The 25,770-nt window shown below is 36.9% G+C and overlaps 1 protein-coding gene and 1 non-coding gene across 7 annotated transcripts; both read right to left on the reverse strand.

Annotated features, from left to right (window-relative positions):
- Positions 1-16: 16 nt before the first annotated feature.
- On the reverse strand, positions 17-25,146 carry LOC122304047 (F-box/kelch-repeat protein At3g23880-like). Of its 6 annotated transcripts, XM_043116080.1 has the most exons (6): positions 24,689-25,146; positions 23,839-23,921; positions 23,229-23,419; positions 21,706-23,134; positions 21,428-21,477; positions 17-316 (listed from the first exon to the last, which is right to left on the reverse strand). In XM_043116080.1, exons 4-5 carry the CDS (start codon positions 23,001-23,003, stop codon positions 21,465-21,467), a joined length of 1,311 nt encoding a protein of 436 aa, XP_042972014.1. In that variant the 5' UTR covers positions 23,004-23,134; positions 23,229-23,419; positions 23,839-23,921; positions 24,689-25,146; the 3' UTR covers positions 17-316; positions 21,428-21,464. The 6 variants fall into 6 exon arrangements, with proteins under 6 accessions (XP_042972014.1, XP_042972011.1, XP_042972016.1 ...); XM_043116077.1 differs by lacking the exon at positions 24,689-25,146 and having other exon boundaries at positions 23,528-24,144; XM_043116082.1 differs by lacking the exon at positions 24,689-25,146 and having other exon boundaries at positions 17-298; positions 23,229-24,146.
- LOC122305883 lies at positions 2,620-2,726 on the reverse strand. The gene has a single exon (XR_006241313.1). It is a non-coding gene; the product is annotated as a small nucleolar RNA R71 (small nucleolar RNA).
- Positions 25,147-25,770: the final 624 nt, after the last annotated feature.

A 25,770-nucleotide genomic window follows, 5' to 3' on the forward strand; every position in this document is an offset into this window, starting at 1 on the left:
TGAACCAGATAAGACATATCCCAAAACATCACAAACATACTTCATAAACTCAAGATAGCTAGTGATCAAAAGTTACAGTATTAGTCTAAAAGGACTGTAACATCATAAGTATTGGAGACAACGCTCTAATTACATAACTAACTAATATAACTACTAGTATAGCTCATTGAGTAGCTCGAGCAATTTGGTTAAGATAGCCATGATCCCATCGATAAACTGGAGCAATCGAAGTGCTGAGCTCCACACTAATACATTACGGTCTAATTGATCTCCTCCAAGCAATCCTCTGCCGATACTCCTGGTCTTGGCACATGATCTACCATTTAGGAAAATGGTAGTTGGGACTACCAATTGAGATTTGATTACAAATCTTAACAAGTTAACAACCAACTTAAACTAACAGTATAAATATACATGCATGACAGTAAAATATATGAATGCTAATGTGAACAAGAATACATATGACATGTACTAACATGACTTGAATTGACATGAACTTGTACTAAACTGACATAACTTAATCTAAATGTGAAAAAACGTGATGTGAAACTGAGCTAGAAATTGAACATGAACTCGGAATGTTGTTCAATAAATGAACGGGTTAGTTAAACATGACATGACTTGACTAAAAATATGTGACTAAACATGGATGTGACCTGGCTTGATTGAACTTAACTTAACATGAATTTAAATTGACATAAACTAAATTTCAAACTAAACACGAACTTGATGACTTGCAAAAATTTCGTATTGCAGATTTTATAAGTTCGCTCGAGCGGAGGCTTTTGCCTCCGCTCGAGCGAATTCAGGCAAATTCAAACGCTCGACTGTCGCTCGATAGGGAGCTCGAGTGGGTTGCTGAAAAACCAAGATCGCTCGAGCGGAGACATTGGACGCTCGATGTGCGCTTGATTGGACGCTCGAGCGAAATCAGGCAGGGTCGAACGCTCGACGTGCGCTCGACACCCCGCTCCAGCGAACATCGTATTTTGATAGATCTAGGGTTTTCTGCTGTCAGACGATATAAAATGGATTTTTCACTCTATGGCCGTACTTTTTGACTGGAGAACACCTTTTGGGACTGAAAAAGACAGCTAGAAGGATTCAATTCATTTGTTTTGGAGAGGGAATTCCAATTATTGCACGTACGTTGGAATCATACACGAGCACAGACGGGAGAAAAGCATTGAATCGTTTCCTTGGCCGCTTGACAGTCAGCTCGAGGAGTACTTTTCAGCGTTTATTTTCTTCGAATCTTCTCAGAACAATTATGGTGAATTCGTTTATGTTGAATTCCATTTCTAGCATGAGCTAAATTTTATTCATTCTACGAAAATGATGTAACCTATTTTCGAACTATGCTTGATTGTCTATGCTAATTTAAGGCAATTCTCTCTTTGTTTATCTAATTTATTCTGACTTTATTGATTTTAATTAACTGACCATTGATTAGATGATATTTAATCTTGTGATTTGCTATCGAAAGAGGGAATCATAGGGTAGATCTTGAATATTTCAGCATAGGTAAGTATAGAGATCGAAAGACTTGTATGAACCTATGTAGTAATTAAATCATTGGTCTTATTGCTTTCTTGCTTTATTAATTTGTATATTCTTGTGTGAATTGATGAACAAGAATAATTTCCAATTGACTATCGAAAGAGGCTGTTGGATGGATTAGAGATTTGCTAATGAACAAAAAGAATTAAATTAAATTAGCTGGATGAGAAAAGCATAGTAAAGAATTAGGTGAAATCGATTTCCTAGAAGTTTTCTTTCCCATTAATTTGATCTTCGAACGTTAGTTTTATTTCATTTGCGTATTACTCTCTGAGTTGATTTTAGTTTAATTGGCAGCTACAAAAATCTTAGTGATTCCTCTAGATAAAATTGAGATTAGTATAATTTTAGTATTTGGCAAAAGTAAGGTACCAATCCCTGAGGACGATACTCTTCTTATCACTTTATTATAAAAATTACGATACTGTGCACTTGCAGTTTTGTACCGATCAAGTTTTTGGCGCCGTTGCTGGGGATTGGTTTATTCTTATTCTTTTTGTCAATATCGATACAAAGTAGTCTTATTTTAATTTAGAATTTTATTGTAATTTGGTCTACAGGTGTTTTTTACATTGGATGCGCCGTGCTAGATCTCGTGATATTATTCATGTTGATCCGGAAATTGAAAGAACTCTTAGATCACTAAGAAGAAATAAGATACTAGCCATGGCTGAAGAAGAACATGAGGCACTACCACGCACTTTGAAGGACTATGTACGACCAGTTATGAATGGAAATTACTCGAGCATAATGCGCCAGACAATTAACGCCAACAACTTTGAGCTCAAACCAGCTTTGATTAGCATGGTGCAGCAGGCTCAATTCAGCGGATCGCCACTGGATGATCCCAATATTCATTTGGCAATATTTTTGGAGATTTGCGACACTATGAAGATCAATGGTGTTCCTGAAGACACCATTAGACTGAGATTGTTTCCTTTTTATTTGAGGGACAAGGCTAGAGGTTGGCTACAATCTCTACAACCGGGAAGCATCATTAGTTGGCAGGACATGGCTGAGAGGTTTTTTGCTAAATTCTTTCCTCCTGCAAAAACAGCCCAACTCAGGAGTGAGATTGGCCAGTTCAAGCAAAATGATTTTGAGTCACTCTATGAAGCGTGTGAGAGGTATAAAGAGTTGGTTCGATGTTGCCTACAACATGGATTGCCAGATTGGTTGCAAGTTCAGATGTTCTATAATGGGTTAAATGGGCAAACTCGAACTATAGTTGATGCTGCTTCTGGTGGCACTTTGATGTCAAAGACAGCTGAGGGTGCGACTGCCCTTTTGGAAGAAATGGTCTCAAACAACTATCAATGGCCAACTGAGAGGACTTTGGCTAAGAAGGTTGCTGGAATTCATGACTTGGAGCCGATAGCAGCCCTTTCAGCTCAAGTAGCTACTCTATCTCATCAGATTTCAGCCTTGACAACACAAAGAATACCACAAAATACAGAATATGTTGCATCTACAAGTATGACAGTTCCAAGTAATGAAGCGAGTCAAGAACAAGTTCAATATATCAACAATCGGAACTACAACTATCGTGGTAATCCTATGCCAAATTACTATCATCCAAGGCTTAGAAATCATGAGAATTTGTCATATGGAAATACAAAGAATGTGTTGCAACCTCAACATCCTCCAGGATTTGATAGCCAACCAAGCGAGAAGAAGATGTCACTTGAGGATACCATGGTTTCCTTTGTTCAGGAGACCAATGCAAGGTTTAAAAAAACTGATTCATGGTTGGACAACATTGAGACTCATTGTAGCAACATGGGAGCCACTATGAAGAATCTTGAAGTACAAATTGGGCAACTAGCCACGACCATCAATGCCCAACAAAGAGGAGCTTTTCCTAGCAACATTGAAGTGAATCCAAAGGAACAATGCAAGGCTATCACACTTAGGAGTGGAAAAGAAATTGAGAGGTCAACATTAAAGGAGAGCAAGTCCACCCCTACCGCTGCGAACAATGGCCAAAGCGAAGATCAAGTAGAAGAAGATGAGATTGTCAATGAAACTGACTTGCCTCCAGTAATTTCATTTCCTGACAATCCTCCTATTCTCGCTCCTCCACTTCCTTACTCTCAGCGTTTTCAAAAGCAAAAATTAGATAAGCAATTTTTTAAGTTTTTGAATATTTTTAAGAAAATTCACATAAATATTCCTTTTGCAGATGCCTTGGAACAAATGCCAAACTATGTCAAATTCCTGAAGGACATCATTTTCAAGAAGAGAAGATTGGAAGAGTTTGAAACAGTGAAGCTTTCTGAATAATGCAGTGTCATTCTTCAAAAGAAATTGCCTCAAAAATTAAAAGATCCGGGGAGTTTCACTTTACCTTGCACTATTGGGAATTCATTTTTTGATAGGGTTTTATGTGATCTTGGTGCTAACATTAATCTTATGCCACTTTCTATATGCAGGAAATTAGGACTTGGAGAGATGAAGCACACAACAATTTCCTTGCAACTAGCGGATCGATCCATCAAGTATCCACGTGGAATCATAGAAGACGTATTGGTAAAGGTGGATAAATTTATTTTTCCTGCTGATTTTGTGGTGTTGGACATGGAAGAAGAAGAAGAAGAAGTCCCACTAATTCTTGGCCGACCATTCTTGGCTATGGGAAGGGCTTTGATTGATGTTCAAAAGGGTGAATTGACATTGCGAGTTAATAAGGAAGAAGTTATGTTCAACATCTACCAAGCCATGAAATTTTCAAAAGACCCAAATACTTGCTTTCGGGTAGATATCATTAAGCAATGTGTAGAAGAGGCATTTCAAGAAGATATGTCATCCGATCACCTAGAACGCTGTATCACCACTTCATCTCATGCTTTTGATTTTAATAATTCTGCTATTTTTGAATATAACTTGCCTTTTGTTAGTGAAGAATTTCTCCACTATGTTTTTGCTTTGGGAGCATTGCAGCAGGTTACATCACTTAGTAATGAAGTGGGGAAGCTAGAGCCGGTACCGGTGGTACCAAAGGCTGAATCTGAAAATGCTAAAGAAGAGATGCAGAAAAATACAACTCCGGAGTTGAAGCAATTACCTGATCATCTTCGATATGCGTTCTTGGGGAATAGTGATACCTTTCCAGTGATTGTTGTTACATCACTCACACCCGAATAAGAGGAAAAGTTGTTGCGTGTATTGAGGGAGTATAGAACAGCCTTGGGATGGACTATTTCTGACATAAAAGGAATAAGTCCATCCATTTGTATGCACAAGATTTTAATGGATGAGCTTTACAAGCCAACGATCGAGCACCAAAGAAGATTAAATCCAGCAATGAAGGAAGTAGTGAGAGCTGAAATTCTGAAACTCCTTAATGCTGGAATCATTTATGCTATTTCAGATAGCTCATGGGTAAGTCCAGTGCAAGTTGTACCAAAGAAGGGTGGAATGACGGTGATGAAAAATGACAATAATGAGTTCATTCCTACAAGAACGGTCACGGGATGACGTGTATGCATGGATTACCGCAAGTTGAATAAAGCAACAAGGAAGGATCATTTTTCACTTCCATTCATTGATCAAATGTTGGATCGATTGGCTGAGTATTCCTACTATTATTTTTTGGATGGTTATTCGAGGTATAATTAGATTGCTATAGCTCCTGAAGATCAAGAGAGAACTACATTCACATGCCCCTATGGAACGTTTGCTTTTAGGAGGATGCCCTTTGGATTGTGCAACGCCCCTGCGACATTTCAACATTGCATGATGGCTATCTTTTCTGATATGGTGGAAGATATAATGAAAGTTTTCATGGATGATTTTTCAGCTTTTGGTACATCATTTTATCATTGTTTGCATAACTTAGCTCTTGTTTTGCAGAGATGTGAAGATAAGAATCTAGTCCTGAACTGGGAGAAGTGTCATTTCATGGTTCAAGAAGGGATCGTGCTTAGCCATAGAGTGTCATCTAAAGGAATTGAGGTGGATCGAGCTAAAATTGCAACTATAGAGAAACTACCACCTCCAAAGAATGTGAAGGAAATCAGAAGTTTTCTGGGACATGCGGGATTTTATAGAAGATTTATCAAGGATTTTTCTAAACTCTCTAAACCATTATGTAATCTTCTTGAGAAAAATTCTGCATTTGACTTTGATGTTGTTTGTTTGCAGGCCTTCAATGCACTCAAGAAGAAACTAATTTCAGCACCAATTGTGATTGTGCCTGATTGGAGTCAACCTTTTGAAGTTATGTGCGATGCAAGTGACTTTGCAATTGGAGCAGTGTTGGGGCAAAGGCGAGATAAGCTGTTTAGAGCCATCTATTATGCAAGCCGAACATTGAATGTAGCTCAATTGAATTATACGACAACTGAGAAGGAGATGCTTGCTGTGGTGTTTGCTTGTGACAAATTTCGGTCCTACCTCATTGGTACAAAGGTGATAGTGTTCACTGATCATGCAGCACTTCGCTATTTGTTCGGCAAGAAGGATGCTAAGCCTAGGCTAATTTATTGGATCCTACTTCTTCAAGAATTTGATTTGGAGATTCGAGACAAGAAAGGAAGTGAGAATTTAGTGGCTGACCATCTCTCTCAGTTAGAGCAAGAGGAAGAAAGACCAGAGTCAGTGGTCCAAGAGGCATTCCCTGATGAGCAGTTGTTTGCATGTGAGATCAAGCTTCCATGGTATACTGATATTGTTAACTACCTATCTTGTAAAGTTTTACCACCTGATCTTACTTACCATCAACGCAAGAAGTTTTTGCATGATGTGAATTATTATCTTTGGGATGAGCCTTTGTTGTTCAAAAGATGCCCAGATCAAATCATTCGAAGATGTGTGCCGGAAGAAGAGATGCAAGACATCATCCATCATTGCCATTCATCATCATATGGAGGACACTTTGGAGCCACCCGTACAGCAGCTAAGGTACTTCAAAGTGGGTTCTTTTGGTCTTCTATTTTTCGTGATAGTTACACTTTGGTGAAAACTTGTGATCGGTGCCAACGTATGGGAAATATTTCAAGGCGTCATGAGTTACCACTGAAAGATATCTTAGAAGTTGAGTTGTTTGATGTTTGGGGAATAGATTTTATGGGGCCTTTTCCTCCTTCTTTTGGTTTTGCTTATATCTTATTAGCAGTTGACTATGTGTCAAAATGGGTGGAAGCAATTGCTACAACAACAAATGATGTAAAGGTAGTGCTCAAATTTCTGCACAAGCATATATTCACAAGATTTGGCTCTCCACGAGCTATTATTAGTGATAAAAGGACTCACTTTTGCAACAAGTTGTTTGAAAATCTTCTTTCTAAATATGGTGTAAAGCACAAGATAGCACTTGCTTACCATCCTCAAACTAGTGGCCAAGCTGAAATTTCAAATAGAGAAATCAAGAACATCCTTAAAAAGACGGTCAAAACCAATAGAAAGGATTGAGCGAAGAAGCTTGATGATGCTTTATGGGCATACCGTACAGCCTTTAAAACACCTATCGGGATGTCTCCATACCGATTAGTGTTTGGAAAGGCATGTCATCTTCCTGTGGAGTTGGAGCATAGAGCTTATTGGGCTGTAAAAAAGTTTACTTTGATTTGAAGGCAGCAGGTGAAAAGCGACTTCTTCAATTGAATGAGATGGAAGAGTTCCAGAATGATGCATATGAAAATGCAAAGATCTATAAAGAAAGGACGAAGAAGTGACATGACAAACAGATTCTTAGGCGAGAGTTTGCTCCAGGGCAACAAGTTTTACTCTTCAATTCAAGACTCAAACTCTTCCCAGGAAAGTAAAAATCAAGATGGACAGGTCCTTATACAATTCATGAGGTTTTCTTTTTTGGAGCAGTAGATTTGAAGGACAAGACAGGGAATATTTTTAGAGTTAATGGTCAGAGATTGAAGCACTACTGTGGAGAACAAATGGAGAGGAACTATGCATTTATTCCTCTTGGAGATCCTAATTGGTGATGATTGAAAAGTCTGGCTGTAGACTTTAAAACAAGCACTTATGGGAGGCAACCCATAGATCTTTCTTTCAGTCTTTCATTTATTTTATTATCTTTATTTATTTAGTTTTAATAAATTGGTTTTTGATGCAGGTTTATTTAGAATGAATAAAGAGCTGAAAAAAAAAAGTTTAAACTACGGAAGATTCATCATGCAACCAGGGAAGTTCCTTTTATTTCTTTAATCCTTGTTACTTTTGCATTACAATGAGGACATTGTTTAGTTTAAGTTTGGGGGTGTAAACTCCTATATGCATTTGATCCTCTTGTTTTCTAAGTCTTGGGTTGTTGATGGGTTGTTTGATTCTCTTACCAAGCATGCATTGGAGTAAGATTGAATTCTCTATGACTCTGAAATTTGTGATTGAAGATGGTTTTGAGAAAAATTTTCAAAAATTTCTTTTATGTCAAGTGGAGTTTTGTGGGTACTTTGGTTTAAATCTTTGACCTTGAATATAATTGAGCACATAGTCATTTTTCTCTTATTCCATTTTGCCTATGAAGAGAAGAAGTTGAATTAATTGAAAGAGGGAAGTTCGATTTTGCTTTGCTCTAGAATCCGTTGATGGGTCCTTGAGGCGAAATCCTAGTTGAGACCAAATATTAGAGAAATGATCTAAGCATTTTTTTGGCATAACCAAAAAGCTTTCCCAGTCGTCCTTAATATCATGCCATCATTACATGGTGTGTTTCCATAGTCAACTCCCTTGAGTCTTCATAAGCCTTTATTTGTTCTTTGAACTACATAAACCATGCCCGCTCTAAGCCTAAAAAACAATAAATCTACCTTTGATAGTTTGAGAAAATACTTTGGTGGAGAGTACATTTAAAAGAGAAAATTTGTTTCATGATGAACCGTATTATGTTTGCTCTGTTTGATCGAAGAAGAAGAAGAAGAAGAAAGGAAGTATCTGGAAAAAAAAAAAAAGAAAAAAAAAAGAAAAGAAAAAGAAGTCGCTAAGCGGAGTGTGAATTATCTCAGATTTTGTTAAGGGAATTGTTGGTATTGCATCAGTGATTACAGCAATAATAATGCCACAAGTATGAGCATATTGCCAAGAAAGAGCTATGATTTGAATCATGTGGATATCTCTTTTAGTGTTCTTTTCACTAAGTATTTTTCCTGTTTGCTTTGATTTTCTATATCCAGTTCTTTCTTAACCCTCACCATGTGGCCTATCATTACAACCTTATTAAAGACCTTTGATCTCTGATTTTGGTGTTGACTACATTAGTGGAGAGGATTTCTGAAAATTGGACTTATGGGGTTAAGTTTTAAGATAATTCTTCTGATTTTGGTTGTTCTACTTTTATCTGAGTTTGCAGGTGGTTTGAGGTTAAATTGACTATATCACACACACACTCAAGGTCTTAGCTTTAGGTTGAAGTAAACGCCTAACTCTTGCTTGACAAATTGCAAAATTTTTTATTGATTTTCTTGTCATCTTTCATGTTAAAAGAGTAAGATACTAGAGATGAAATCTAAATTCATAAAAGCTTGGTGAGTGATGATACTTCTATGTCGGGTCGAGTTGATATTGCCTAAACTATCATTTGCTTTACTTTTTGTTTGAGGACAAACAAAGTTGTAAGTTTGGGGGTATTTGATAACTTGCAAAAATTTTGTATTGCAGATTTTACAAGTTCGCTCGAGCGGAGGCTTTTGGCCGCTCGAGCGAATTCAGGCAGATTCAAACGCTCGACTGTAGCTCGACAGGGAGTTCGAGCGGGTTGTTGAAAAACCAAGATCGCTCAAGCGGAGACATTGGACGCTCGAGCGAAATCAGGCAGAGTCGAACGCTCGACGTGCGCTCCACATCCCGCTCGAGCGAACATCGTATTTTGACAGATCTAGGGTCTTCCGCCGTTAGACGATATAAAATGGATTTTTCACTCTATGGTCGTACTTTTTGACTGGAGAACACCTTTTGGGACTGAAAAAGACAGTTAGAAAAATTCAATTCATTTGTTTTGGAGAGAGAATTCCAATTATTGCACGTACGTTGGAATCATACACGAGCACAGACGGGAGAAAAGCATTGAATCGTTTCCTTGGCCGCTCGACAGTCAGCTCGAGGAGTATTTTTCAGCGTTTATTTTCTTCCAATCTTCTCAGAACAATTATGGTGAATTCGTTTATGTTGAATTCCATTTCTAGCATGAGCTAAATTTTATTCATTCTACGAAAATGATGTAACCTATTTCCGAATTATGCTTGATTGTCTATGTTAATTTAAGACAATTCTCTCTTTGTTTATTTGATTTATTCTGAGTTTATTGCTTCTAATTAACTGGCCATTGATTAGATGATATTTAATCTTGTGATTTGCTATCGAAAGAGGGAATTATAGGGTAGATCTTGAATATTTTAGCATCGGTAAGTATAGAGATCGAAAGACTTGTAAGAACCTATGTAGTAATTAAATCATTGGTCTTATTGCTTTCTTGCTTTATTAATTTGCATATTCTTGTGTGAATTGATGAACAAGAATAATTTCCAATTGACTATCGAAAGAGGCTGTTGGATAGATTAGAGATTTGCTAATGAACAAAAAGAATTAAATTAAATTAGCTGGATGAGAAAAGCATAGTAAAGAATTAGGTGAAATCGATTTCCTAGAAGTTTTATTTCCCATTAATTTGATCTTCGAACATCAGTTTTATTTCATTTGCGTATTACTCTCTGAGTTGATTTTAGTTTAATTGGCAGCTACAAAAATTTTAGTGATTCCTCTAGATAAAATTGAGATTAGTATAATTTTGGTATTTGGTAAAAGTAAGGTACCAATTCTTGAGGACGATACTCTTCTTATCACTTTATTATAAAAACTACGATACTGTGCACTTGCAGTTTTGCACCGATCAGAACTAAACATGAAACTGAATGTGAAATTGAACATGAATGGAATGTGAAAATTGAACATGAATTCTAACAATCAGAATGATTTTGTCCGCTATTTCATTCGGAATAATGAACAATCAGAATGATTCCACCCAATGTATTCCGTTAAAGATACTCAAACAATCAGAGTGATTACACAATGAGTATTTTAAATAAGATAACCTAACAATTAGAAAGATTAAGCTAGGATTACCTAGTAATAACTTTAATGAAAATACTCTGACCATCATAATAGTTTCGCCATGAGCATTTTTATAGATGCACTTCAACAATCAGAATGATTATGTTAGAAATACTTGGACAATCATATTGATTATGACACAAGTATCCTATACAAGATTGATTGAGAAAATATTATTTTTCGTGACATACTCTATACTTGACACATGGCGTGACATGAAATGAAATGATAGATGACTTGACATAATGTAACATGACATGTATGTTTGATGAATGACATGGCATAACATGAAACATATAAACAGTTCGTGGCATGGCATATCATGTAGCAAATAAACTTTTCATGACATAGCATAATGTGTAGCAGATAAAAATTTCTTGACATAGTATAATGTGACATGCATAAGAGCATAAGAACATAAGAACATGAATAACTGTTCTCTTACCAACACACATATACAATATCCAGACAATAAGTTGCAGACTAACTTACTATGATTGAAGCATAATGAAATTAAGCATGAATAACAGGAATTGTAAGGAGACAAATTTAAAGATTAGAAACTCCTTGATATTGAACTTAGGAAAATAAACTACTGGCTTAGAGTAAAATTTTCATTTTCCCCCTACTTGTGGATAAATTATCATTTTACCCATAACTTAAGGATTTCACATCCTAATTTCAAAACTCACCAAACTTTATATTTCTCATGTAAATTTTTTCCTAAATCTAAATATGTAATCAGAAAAATTTAAATCAAAACATAACTACAAGAATCAAGCATGGGCTTAAACAGGCTAAAATCCTTATTTTTGTTGCAATTCTTTCAAACTCCAACTTTCATGCTAAAACCAAATTATGCAATATAAAAAATCATATCCCATGCTTTAATAACATGTTATAACAAACACCAAACACTTATATCATAAAATTCACAACTTCCTTCATGTCAAAACTTCAAGTTTTTTACCACAAACAACAACTCTTGATGTTCTTGATCAATTCCTTTTCAAAACAACTTCAAGAATTTTGAAAGTTCATAACTATACACTAAATGTGGTTATAAAACAAACCCAATGACTATCATGCTTTAAAAAATCAAACCAAAACCACAAAAGTCACAAAATAACCTTCCTCATAATCAGTTTGTACCTATACCCCAAAATCGAGTACTTTAAGTTTTGGTTTTTGATCAAACCACTATATCTGAATTTTACACAGTAAATTATCAAAAAACAAGATCATATGATTCATATTCAAGTCCTAATATCACATGGAAAAATTTGCATAAAAACATAAATCCATCCGTGAGCCTTAAATATAAGACCTAACCAAACCTTTGCATGCATAAAAATTTATATCCTCAATATCAAAACCATAAATCTTCGAGATAATATTCTAACACATATTTCAAAGTCCTAGGAGTGACATATATGAGTATCAAAGTCATTTGAGCATGCTTTCATAGCAAAACACCTAAGGTTTTACAAAACAAAAACTGTTCTTAGACTCATACTCCCAATTTCCAACTTTCTAGATCTATCAAAACTCATATAAAAAGCTTTTAACTTGTAGCAAATCCTTATCAAAATTTCATATTAGCATGTTAACTACAAAACATAAAAATATTGGACCAGGAGTTTGTCAAAAACATCATCAAAAAAATAAAAGAATCACACACTATCTAGTTTATGACCTAGTATGACCTTTGCATGCTTACATAGATATTTAAGCAATCAAAACCTCATGACTAGTCACAAAAAGTATACCATTGGAAACCAAACTCAAACAGGAGTAACTTATGTGTAGAGAGTTTCATGAGAATCTATTTAAAAAGGCTTCAAAAGTTCAAGCAAGTACGGATAGAAAAGTTGTCTGAACCTTCTCCTTGAGTTCTCTCCAAGAAAGTATTTCAAGAGTGACAAAAGACAAAGAAAATATCCATTGAAGACACTTATACTACTGGAGGTTACCGTTGGCCATGAAGGGTGATGGTTTTGAGGTTGGTTTTTGGCCTCTCATCCAAGCACTATTTGGGGCTAACTTGGACAGTGAAAGGATACTCATGTTGGGGAGGAAGCTTCCTCTGGAAGTCTTGCATTGGTGGTGCAATTTTGTGAGTTTAAATGGGCCTAAGCTGATTGGGCCCCATTTGAGATTTCAATAGGGTTTGGTTTGAGGTTTTGGTTTCTATGAAGCCGAAATTGCAGTTTTTTCTTAGCCCAATGAAAATACTATAGTATAAAAGAATGGATAAGGGTGTAATGATATGAATTTGAATGATTAATAGTATGTAAAAGTAATATAATCAAGTGAAATCATTTGGGATTCAGCTATCATTTAGGGTTTGGGGTAACCATTTAAGGTTTAGGGAAATTGTTTAGGGATTTGGTTTCCACCAAGATTTTGGAGTTTTAATTGGATCTCAAGCATTTCAGGTTTCAATAGGGTTGAAACCCTCTTTGTTTTGCTACAAAAATGAATGGTCTGATGGAATAGTGTTGACTTAGGTAGCATGATTACAAAACTTGATTTTTCCTTCACATTTCCATTCTATGATTCCTCTTAATTCCAAGTGTACTAAACTACTAATCAAGTGTGGCTAGCATCTTGCCAAGTGTCCAAATAAAACTTCTTTAGAATAATTTGGACATTTCGCACTGTGATCGGAAAATGACTAGACTGCGTGCTAACACTGGTGTTACTATTCATTCCAAAACTGATGAAAACAAATATGCACCATAAAATCCTAAATAATCCTATGAAACTAGGAGCATTTTTTTTTCAAATTTCAACTCCTAAGTGCCTTGAACAAATCAAAAAGTGTCTTCGAACAACTACTGTTTGAAAAATAAAAATCGTTTTATTGCGCTGTAAAATCTTAAATATTCATCTAATACTAATATTGGCGTAGATCATTTATCACATTCCTAAGTACTTCAAATGAATAAAAATGTATTTATGACACCTTAGTGGGCCAAAAATTGATTGTTGACAAATTCAATCCTACACGATTACTCGATATGTGAGACCTTTCTAATGTTTCCACTGAATTTCTTGTGGGCCGTTACATCCTCACCTCCTAAAATAATGATTTTGTCCTCAAATTATATGCATGTACTACTAGAAATAACTACTATCAAATAAAAGAGAAGATGCTGCTGACAAAGCTTATTATCCATCATTGGACATATAGTCACTAATTTATGCAGGTGGGGGTGAGTTAGAGTCTACGGACATGGTACGCTGGGGTATATAACGGAGCACGTCGTCATCAGAATCATAAATCTTCTTACCAAAGTGCCAAGGGCAATGTGCTGCTTGACTTCTTCACCATCACTGCTTGGGATATGACCCTAAACGAGTAATCGTCCTTGATGAGTAGATGATATTGATGATTCGGATGTCTCAAGCTTAGGATCGATGGATGTGGCATGCTCCTCAGTTGCTTGACTGGACTTAGGTCCATCTTGTGACATCCTTGCCCGGAAACTATCTCGATCCATCTACGGGTCAGGTGAAAAGGTGGATAACGCTACTCATGAGATAAAGCCTTCCTCTCATAGCCTATTTCATTCCTATCTATATCCATCACATATGTTCATAAGATAAATACTACCATGTAAATGGAGACTATAACACTCATAAAGGCTACTGCTTGAACTGGACAAGTTTTAGGACACTGAATCCTTACCTAAGCAAAGTCACTAATTTCCTTGCTTCTTAAAGAGTTTCTCACCACATGTATTTCCACCCCTGAGATCTTACCGTTCCTTAATTCACTCTCTCTCAAGTCAACAATTTGTACTAGAATCCTTCCATGAAGTAGGTTGAGTCGTATTGGTATACTCTCTAAATCTAAAACTTCATTTGGCTGATATCCAAACTTCTTCCTTCAGAAAATACACATGATACACTTCAGGTCTCCTTGTAATTCAGTTGGAAAAATTACAATCCATACATAATTGAATCCACGTTCTCTATTTCCTCAAGGAATCCTAGCTGCCTAGAACCAGATTACTCCTTTATAACTAAAACAAATCATTCATCCTTATAGGTGATATCCCAATAGTCATTCAGGCATTAACCTAAACTCAAGGCTTTCTCTTTTATGGATTGGCATAGCTCTTCTATCCATCAAGAGCTATTTCTAATATTGACTCTAAACAAAAGGATATGTTCTTATTGATCAAAACCTCAAGACCAAGACTTTACTCTCCTCATATTTGCCTTCAATATAAGGGTGACCTATATTTTCACAAATACAGTGCTTTGCTAGAGACCATTTAATGGTGGCCATGGAAAACTGCTATCATAAATTAATCCTACTAAGACCAATGTTTCTTCAGCCAACTACTTTACTCTTCTAGAGACAACTCAATCGGATCCTTTAAATGTGGATTGTTTGTTTTGTCCATTTATCCTCAAGACCCAAATAAACTCCAGTATGCAGAATTACTGTTTAGTCAACCTAAATATCCTTCCTCATACTACTAAAATGTATTCTATGTCTAACTAGTATAAACAGTAGTACTTCTATTAAGAATTGTTATTCCTACCTCCTTGGTTACAATTAGGCTAGCGAACTAAAATGTCATGCGATGCTACAGTCACTAAAAATAGTGATGTGCTTGAATCAAATAGCGTACAAGCTATAAAACCTTCAATGACTTGACACTACCCCATAATAACAATAATACCATCAATAGAAATCCAATTAGCGTTAGCTAACCTTAACAATACATAGGTCTTAAAAAATACTAGAAATGGCATCAACATCTACGTCTCTTGGAGAAACAGCGTGCACTCGAGCTAGTATCGGAGGTTGTGGCTTTAGTTTGGAATCTCCATTGGGAACAGTCCCAGATTTCAGTCTCAATTCCTTTTCCCTTATCTAGTCCAGTAGACATCTTCTTACTTTTTGGACTTTCTTCAGTAGCATACAATAAAGTCCTCTTTCATTCTGGAATAATCTAGGTGGTCAAATCCCTCTGCTCTACCTCTACTATGGCAACAACGTGTACCAAGTCCTAGTGATTTTCAATCCTAAGACAAGCCACTTGGTTGTGGATTCTTGGCTGAAGTCCTCCCTAGGATTTCTATACTTGCATCTTCTCTATAGAAATTAGGTGAGGTGCGAACCTATCTAATGCCATGAATCTAGCAGCGTACTGTTCCAAAGTAAAGCTACCTTCTGACAGAGATATAAACTCTTGCGTCTTCTGTTGCTTAACCGAATTTGAGAAGAATTGGTTGTCAAATTCACCCTTGAATATTTCCCAAGTCAAAGCAACTTCCTAGTTCCCTCACTAGAAGTTGCCTTTGTATATCCCACCAAATGCCAACTTCTCCTCAAAAAAGATATTGAGAGTATAGTACTTACTGGTTGTAACAACTTGCAAAAACTTTAGTGGATGATATTTCTTTAGACTTTAGGATCATCACGAAAACCCCCTGAAAGGCCCCAGGAATTGAGCAATTGCATATGATTGAATTTGTTAGCATAGTTAGTTTCTAGCCTAATTAGGTGTCAAAAATGCAATTTTATTTATTTGAGGTACTTAGCAATGTGAGAATGAGAAACGGTCTATGCCATTAGTCTTAGAGGAATATTTAGGATCTTACAGCGCAATAAAAGTATTTTTGTTTTCTTGATAATAGTTGTTCAAAAATGCGTTTTCATTTGTTTGAGGCATTTAGGAGTTGGGTTTCATGAATGGAAGTATGCTCCTAGTTTCGTAGTATTATTTAGAATTTTATGGCGCAAAGTTATTTTCACCATTTTAGGAGTGAATTGTAATTTTTGTGTAAGCGCCATGTGGCACACAGTCCAATTGTTTTCAAATCATAGTGTAGAATATCTAAATCAGTCTATAAAAGTTTCATTTGGACACTTGGCAAGATTTTAACCAAAATTGGTGAATAGTATGGAACACTCGGCACCAAAAGGAACCATAAGATGGAAATGTGAAGAAAAAGAAGGAAAAATCAAGCTTTGTAATCATGCCACCTAAGCCAAATACTATTCCATGCAACCATCCAATTTATGCCAAACCAAAGAGGGTTTCAACCCTAGCGAAAATCCAAATACTTGGAATCCAATTGAAACCCCCAAATGTCTTGTGTAAGTCAGGACCATAAATGGTTTTCCAAATCCCGAATGGTTACCCGAAACCCTAAGTGTTGGCCAGTTGTAGTTTAGTGTTTAATCACTTGATTAAATCACTTCCGCTTGCTATTAACCACTCACATTTATGTCATTACAACCTCATTTATTATTTTAAAACATAGTATTTTAATTGGACCAAGAAAAATTAGATTTGGGCTTGTTAGAAACCCAAACTCGATTGAAACTATAAATGTGGCCCATTTGGTTAAAGATTCGAAATCGGTTATAGATTCAAATTTTGGAGAGGGGTGGAGGGTCGTGCTCAAATGAGTTGCACAGTCCATATGGGTTGGGCTATGGAAAAATATGAGAAAAACTTGGAGATCTTCTTCCTAAGACATGCACATATTATGGTGGGTAATGACTAGTGTCAAATTTTGGTAAGACAAGTGGTGTGGCGAACAAAGCCTCAAAAACACATTCCCTGCCATGTTTGACCTTGTACAAGTGAAGGATGTTGTGGTAGCTGATCTCTTAGTTTTCTCTCATGGCTCCCCTCAATAGAATGTAGATGTCATTAGGGTGGTAGAAGAATAGGAGTTGGAAACTATCATCGAGTTCTTTGCTTTACTATATTCCATCAAAGTGATTAAGAGTACCATAGACAAGATGAACTAGAGCCTCTCCAAGAAAGGCAGATTCACAGTCAGATCGTTTTATCAAGTTCTCACGAGTCCAGGTATGACCATTTTTTCATGGAAGAATATATGGAAGACAAAAGCTCCTCTAAAAGTAGCTATTTTTTGTTTGGGCAACTTGTAAGGCCCCACCAGCGCAATGAGACAGTGGTGAGAAAAATAGTTACGGGTGTTGCAAAGTGTAGCTAGTCCGATATGTGGGCAAGCAAAATCCTTGTAAAAGGCTTGGTACATCCCAACGCAAGGTGGAGATAAGTGTCTCATCTTATGGTAGGCAAGCTAGAAAAGCCACCTACTATAAAGGCGAAAATGAGGAAATGGAGAGGTTGGTGACTTTCATGAGACAAGAGTTTCACACCCTAGACGAGCAACTGTTGTACGCAGAAGCCCGTACTCGATCTGAAAGGTAACATCTAAAGTGGGTCTGCATAAGAGATTACAAGCTGGCAGATCATATCGTCTGAGCCCAGAGGTATGGCCTAATGCCACATGGAAGACTCTCATTCAAAGAGAGACTGAGGAGTTGGCAGGTCATAAGGAGGTACAGACAATGCCCTAACCATTTGACTCTATCATCCTGTAGTATGACAGTTAAGGCTAAAGGACTCATATCCAAGCATACTTGGAGTCAGAAGTATGTCAAAAGGACATCTAATAGTCCTGCCATATAAAAGGGGCTTGGAGATGGGAGAAAATCTTACTTTGGAGATCTTAAACACCTAAAATCTTGTGGAGCCTAATTCTTCAGAAGAAACGGCGCAACGAAGTAGCAATCCCTGCACTAAGAGGTAGGTTACCTTCTAAGATAGTCTTGGATAAAGTGGGGTGAATGTTACATGTAAAAGGCATATGCATATTTTATAACCTTTCACATTTTAGACCATGAAAAAATCTAATTTCTGTCGTTATGTTTATTTTTACATTTACTCTCAATTTTTTTAGACTATCAATGTGTTTGTTAGTTTTCACCAATTCATTATCTCTATGCGAGAAGCTACTTTGTGTAGGTGAGAAATTATTATCTCTATGTGAGAAACCATATCTTTGTGGCAGAAATCATGTCTATATGCAAGAAATCATGTCTCTGTGTGAGAAATCCTTAATGTGTATCAATCATCATGGGTCATGGGATGGGACGGAGAATTCGCTAAATCATTTCTGAGAGATGTTGCCATGAGTTTCATACGGGAAGGAGAATCCCCCTTAATGATTAGGGTGGAGAGGTATCATGTTGGCCTCACCTGATAGTCGAGATGTAGAATCTTCCGGTGTATCACGTGTTGGTGTCCTCGAATAGGTTGGTTGGGTAGACATTTTTCCAATGCAACATATTATTTCTGTGTGATGACCATTGTATCTATGTGATGAACATTTGTGTGATCACGATAGTGCCTTTGAAATCAATATGATTTTATGAACTTTACACTAGAGCATAGGATGATTCCTTGCTTTGGTAATATTTATGTTTTTAACTACATTTGTGTGTGTGTGTGTATGTGTGTGTGTGTGTGTGTGAAAGGGTGATTCCTTGCCATGCATACAACCTAATCTACCTATATTTTCATTATCGGAACCATTGCTTTTGATGCAAAGTTGGACCCAATGGTGATGCCCGAAGAAGAAGAGTCGATCTTGCCCGAACCTTGAGTGTGAAGGCTTGTCCCTATTGTAGGAGCCATATAACATTTTGAGTTGTACATATTCCTTTAAAAAAATGCCGACCACATGTATTCAATCTACCAACTTTAGGCCATGAACAAAATATTTTGGGTTGTATGTATTCCTAAGGATGGAATGAATGAGGAATTATGTCACTTATTGTCATGATGTGATTTAGACTACTAGTATTGCAATGTCTTAGTTTACCAACTAAACCTCTATCTTTTTTGCCGTGATTTTACATCCATAACCTTATACGTGCACTTCCATCTAGATGAGGCAAGCCTAATCCTGACCAAACCCTGGGTGTTGATCAATAGGCTGGCACCCTTAGCACCATGGATCTTCACCAAGTCCCTTACTAAGGAACGGGATGCCTATAACTTCCTTGTGCAAGATTCTTACTACAAATAATCTGAAAAAATATCGGATAATAGTATTGGGTTGGTGTTGCATGTGTAAGAAGAATGTTGAATCTCTAGATCATCTACTTTCACATTGTGAGGTGGCCAGGACCATGTAGGATTATTTTTTTGTGGGAATTGGATTGTCATGGGTCATGCCCTTAGACTAGTGGATTTCCTACCAAGTTGGAAAATCTTCCAATGTAATCATCCTCAAGTAGCAGCAATATGGAGAATGGCCCTTATATGTATGCATTGTTGCATCTGGTTGGAGAGAAATGATAAAAGCTCCTGAAGATCGTGAGAGGACAATGGATGAGCTTTAAGTCCTTGTTTTTTTTTAAACTTTGTTCTTATGGGTGGGGTCATTTATTTCAATTGACTAAATGTCCATGATTTCAACTTTCAGCAGCAAACTCTTGTTAGTTACTTCCCAAATGTACTTTCTTTGTACTTGGGCTATATCTTGTTCTCTTATGAATAAAACTTCTTGATTACCTAAAAATATATATATATATATATATATATGTTTTTTCTTCCCATTCTCTCTTTAATTGTGCTCCACAGTGTAGTGCATACCCCTAGCCAAACTATGTCATGGGTATGCACAAACCAATTAGTTCGATTTTAAACATTTTTTAGATCTGATACCGGACCGATTCACTACCAAAACTGAAACTTCTGGTTTTCCTAGTTTTGCTACTATCCGGTTCGATTTTAAGATTAGACAAAATCATACTCAAACAAAATTTTAGCAAGTGATTGACCTATATCTCTCATTTTATATTATATTAATTTTATGATATAAAACTAAAATTTATATGTTATATCAAAGTTCAAATGTTATATTAAAAATTATAAAATTAATTTTATGTTTTAAGATTAATAAACATGAATAATAAGATATAAATAATAAACATGAATAATAAGATTTAAATTTTATGTTATATTAATTAGCAATTAGCATATAATATCTATAATATAATATTAAAAATTATATATAATATTAAAAATCAAATAAAAAATTAAAATATATATAGATGCCGGCCCGGATCTGTTCAAACCGAAGTTCTAAATATCAAAATCGGAACCGACCGGTTTCTAACCAATTTTGATTATTAGGAACTAGAACTGAACCAAACACTGATTTGGTCGATTTTACCCGTTCACTAATTTTTTTTTCAATCTAAGACTTATCTCTTTTTTTTTTTTATTGGGATCTATTTTCCTTAAATCTAAGGACTTATCTTTGGATTTATATGCTGATTTTATCGGATCTATGAATTTTGTATCCGTTGCTTTAGGGTTTAAATGTTTATTTGAGGTTTAATTACGGTGGCCGGATGGTGGCCTGAGTGATCTGTCTGCTTGTTTGGTGGAGACGGACGACTATGGTGGAAGAGCGGGATGGAAGATGGCCACCCTGCCCTGGCAGATGGGCTGGGGGCAGGGGGGATGTGGCTGCTACCCACCCGTATAGGGTATGTACTATCCCTATTCCTCAGTTCTTGGGGGTGGTGGTTGGTGTCCTAAGTAGCAGCTATTGTCTTGTGCTATTTCTTGTTGAGTTTAATTTTAAAAAGGATGTGGTGTATGAAGTTTTTACACATTCCAACCAAAACTTGTATCAAATTTACATCATAAATAAAATATATTCAACCACATACAACTAAAATTCTTTTTATTTTTATTTTTTTGGGTGCAATTAGGATGGCTGCTGCCTGCAGGCCATTGCCGACACTGGAAGAGTTCTTTGGAACTTCACCAAGTTTAAACCAGGAAGAGGTCTAAGCAGGACAACACAACATAATTGCGCAAAAAATTAGTATTTATCATGGCTGTCACAGTTTTCCATTATGAAGCATGATCGCACAATATATTAGTCCAAGCTTTGAATATAGCTAGCATACAAATTGGGAGAAAATTTGTATTACCGTTCTTCTAGTCCCTGGCTGCCATTCCCCGCGTAGTTTAGGGCCTAGTCCTGTGAAAGACAATTGTGTGCTTAGATAACTGGGAAATACGAAAGGGGAATTAAATCTAGAAATTGTACGTGTGCGTATATTTTTGTTAAGTTGGAAAATTTTGGACTTTAGTGGTGATTTTTGTGCAAGATCTAGTCCAGCAAGTCTTGAGAAAGTGCTGTATTATTGTCTCAGTTCTAGAATACAAACTTTTGCAAAAACTAACAATTTTGCAAGTGCTCATCTACCTTTCTTCCTTTCGTTCCGAGACAGCATCTGGTACGTTTAGTAGAACAAGGCTCTCTGAGTATGCCTCCATGAAAAAGGCCCCCGCGCCATAATGTGTCTCCCATCTGTCCCAGTCGTATGAAGATCTATGGAATCCCAGATGAGTTACTTGTTGCGTGTTTGGTTCGTAAGAAAGAAGCTCCCCATCTTCCTCGGTAATAATATATATTAGAACTTCCCCGTTCTTCCTGAAGGCTACCACCGTCAGTAGTGTTAGACTAATATCAATATCGAATAGCTTACTCCAAGATTCTCCAATACCATAGTCTTTCATGACCCATACAGAAAAATGTTGTTTCTCACTTTGTTTATGATTATGCGGGACTAGACAAATTAATCCGTCACGCACTCCAACAGTAATGTTCAAATGAGACTCCCGAACAAAGCAGGTGGGCACTTCAATCTCGTGAAAAACCTCTTTACCCATATCAAATGCAAGTATGACATTTCGGAACGTGGTGCCCGCCGCAGCATCGGGTGGAGTGTGCGCGAGCCAGTGCGATGCCCCATTTACAAAAGTAGATAAGCAATTCTTCTTGACAATATATGATTGAGGAGGGGGATCAATGGCACGCCAGCAGCCAGAGTTAAGAGTGTAGATCTCAACCAGCGGTTGAGCCTCGTTGTAATGCCTTACCAGATATACAAGTCTGATCACCTTAAAATCATTACTAGAAGGATCGTAGCCAAATCCATGGGAATTCTTCACTTCATAATCTGGAATCCCTCTAGCAATATTAGGCTGTGGAAGTCTAAGAGCTCGATGAATGGAAGGGTTCCATAGAACATAATAATAGGAGTGAAAATGATGATCGAAAGCCCGACAGACTACCCCTTTGCAAAATCCCACTATGTCGGAATGACCATAGCAGGGATCGCCGCAGAAAAGTGGACATGATTTCAACTCGATGAAATTATTATTATTACCGAATGATTCGTCATCCGAACGCAGACTGATGTGCTCGAACTGTCTACAGATCACTAAATCGAATATCCTTGTTTTTATGGACTGAAAGAGACGTAGGCTGCTGCTCTCACTGTTGTCAAGGCCTGTAGAAAGAGATCGATTGATGTGAGTGGCGATGAAGGAATTGCTGGAGATCACAGAACACCACTTTTTACAAACGCGCCTGCACCTCGCGACTGCCTTCACTGGGAGCCTTACGAGGATTTCGACTACAACTTCGTATGGTAGAAAATCTGACATTACTTTTGCTTCTTCTTCTTCTTCTTCTTCTTCTTCTTCCATTTCGGGCATGGCGATGTTCTGTTTCTTTAAGCGAACAGGCAGTGGAGTTATAACACCCTTTGGCCTTTTGACTACTTTCTAACAGTCTTGACGCATCGTGGTTGTCCTTTGCGAGCAAGTGGCTAGGCGAATCTGCATATCTATTTCCTTTGTTTTATTACTTATTTGTGCGTGAACTCTGGTGGGGCGAAGCCATTAATTTTATAACCATGTTATGTAATTTAATAAGCATACCTTGGTTGATTAAGTAGCATCTTCCTTAAAGCTGTAAAATATGAGAAAGAATTGATAGGGTCACGATGGTGGATTCCACGCGGTTGCTCTCGGTTTTCTAAATCGCGCATTACGAGCTTTTGATCTCTTACTAAAGTCCTCCAGGCTCCATCCTTGCGTATTCTTTTCCTTTTTGATGTCGGGTGCAAAGTCTAGTCACAAAGTACATAGAAATATATGAAAATTGTGAATACATCCAAAATCAAATGAAAACTGTGAATTTTGGTAAAGGTAAAAGCAATTATTGAAGCGGAACATACTTGTAAGAATGTTTGAATTCACTCTGTTGTGAGCAGATTCATCATAAGCATAACTCATCAACTCTCGAAACAAGCTCGGGAATAAACATACGCATACTTCTTTTTCTCATATGTTAAGAGTGTTTTAGTCATTTCAATAACTCTGCTCCCACTAGTTTTTCCGGAATCAAGTTGCACCCATCCAAAGAAATAAACCACAACCCCCAGTTCATGATGGACTTGCAATTCACCATTAATGATAAAATAAACAAGTCACAAAAGAATACATTGTATATATTCCAAGCAAGCTCCAAGAGTTTCACAAAACTTACAAACATTGGTCTCCTTCAAGGTAGAAACGTGTATGCAGCACAAAGTGGGGAAATGCAGAACCTTCTCAATGTCAAAAGACCTTCTGAAAAAAAGAAAAAAAAAATGCCATGAAGCGTGGAAATGCAAGGATGATGAGATTAATGTTTCGGGTAGCAATGCCATTGGTAGTTTAGTAGGATAGACTCAACCTACAAGGTAGAAGTTATAAATTAAGAATCAACTACCTTGAGTGTTATAGATGTTTAAAAGCTACATTCAGTAGATGCATAAGCCATAGACTTTAGGTTTGTTTATGCTGGCGCAAATTCTTCTTTAAATCAATCATGTACGTGTAGACTTGTGGTTCTAATATTGAAGACAGTAACCACATAAAGGTTGTAATGGTTTTATTTGAAACTTCTGATGTATCTGACTACTGAATAACTTCAAAAACTATATATTATACATGAAGATTAAGTTGATTGAGTACAAAGTATAAATTTGTTTACCTATTATTCAAGTTACCCTATGCATTTAAGTTCCAGCTCAAGTTCCCATGTTAACATAAGCATGCATTGATTTGCCAAAGATATGTAATTATTTTGCCATCATAACTGAAATCAACTGTTCCCTGGAGAACAATCACAATAGGTCCATGATCTATCATAATAAGGGGTGAGTTCATTCACCAAGCATGAGCATGCGCAGAATGTCTGGATGCAGGCATGAGCAGACATGCAAAACAAGACTAGGTACAAATCCAAACAACAGAGGCATAGCTAACTTTACATTTATAAGAATTGCAATCGTGCAATCTGTATTTTCTCTCAATTGTCAAGACAAACCTACGAACATGACGATTACACTAACCTCAATGGTAGTTGCTTCAGCTTCACTTTTCAACTCCCAAAGCTATTTCATTGCTTCCCACCCAACTTTATCCATATTGGGATAAACAAACAGATGGCACAAATACTGTGTTACTCTGCATATGGGAACTTTTCCCCCTCTTACATGAGATGCTTGCGCACGATATAATCAAAGCTTCAGCATAACTCCCATTAATTTGCTATCTCTGTCATTCTTTTGCATATAACATGTTCATATAAAACAAATCTAACAGATCAATCAAACACAATACTCCTTTTTTTTTTCCATCTTTCTCGCCGTTTTCCTTGTACTTGCAAGCATGAGACAAACATGCCTGATTTTCCTAAACTCAAACTTCTATATTCAGTCGAAAAAGTCTCCAAGCCCAATGACTTTGCAAGGCTATGAATGTGAAGATCCAAGCAAAACGACTTGGTCACTGGGACCTCAATAAAGGTTATCATCCATAATCTTTCATAACACACCCCCCCCCCCCCCCCCCCCCCCCCCCAAACAAAAAAAAAACAAAAATCCATCCCACAGGACAATCAGGAGAGACTCAAGCATCACAACAGTCATTTTCAGGAGTTGCACCCATTATAAACCCTTAGGTACATCAATTTGAAGAAAAGCCTCATCATCCATTTAAGATCACGTGATCACATTAACTATCAAAAAAGTTGACAAAATCACATTGCCAAAAGCTCTATTGACATGAGGAGCGCACAAGCCAGTTGACTGCCCCATTCACAAAACTGATAGATAGTTCTCACCAATGACATGGGGAGTCTCAAGATTGTTACCAGAACGCCACCCAGAACAAATGAAATAAGTACAAAAGCCAAATCATAGAGCTGCAGCACAAGATGATCGAGCTAAAGCTGAACAGTTCTTTGGCAGAAAGGAGAAACCTTGAGAAAGAAATTGGCATGCTTAAACAAAAGCACAACAAGCGGGAAAAAGTAAAAATAAAAATAAAAAAAACACAAGCTAAGCAATTCTTGAGATGCTACTTCTTACGCCAATTCCATCTCCCACTCTTCATTTGGTGGCGGCATCTGCTGAAGATGATCAAGTAAGCT

Source organism: Carya illinoinensis, chromosome 3, assembly GCF_018687715.1.
Source record: "Carya illinoinensis cultivar Pawnee chromosome 3, C.illinoinensisPawnee_v1, whole genome shotgun sequence".
Classification (NCBI taxonomy): Eukaryota; Viridiplantae; Streptophyta; class Magnoliopsida; order Fagales; family Juglandaceae; genus Carya; species Carya illinoinensis.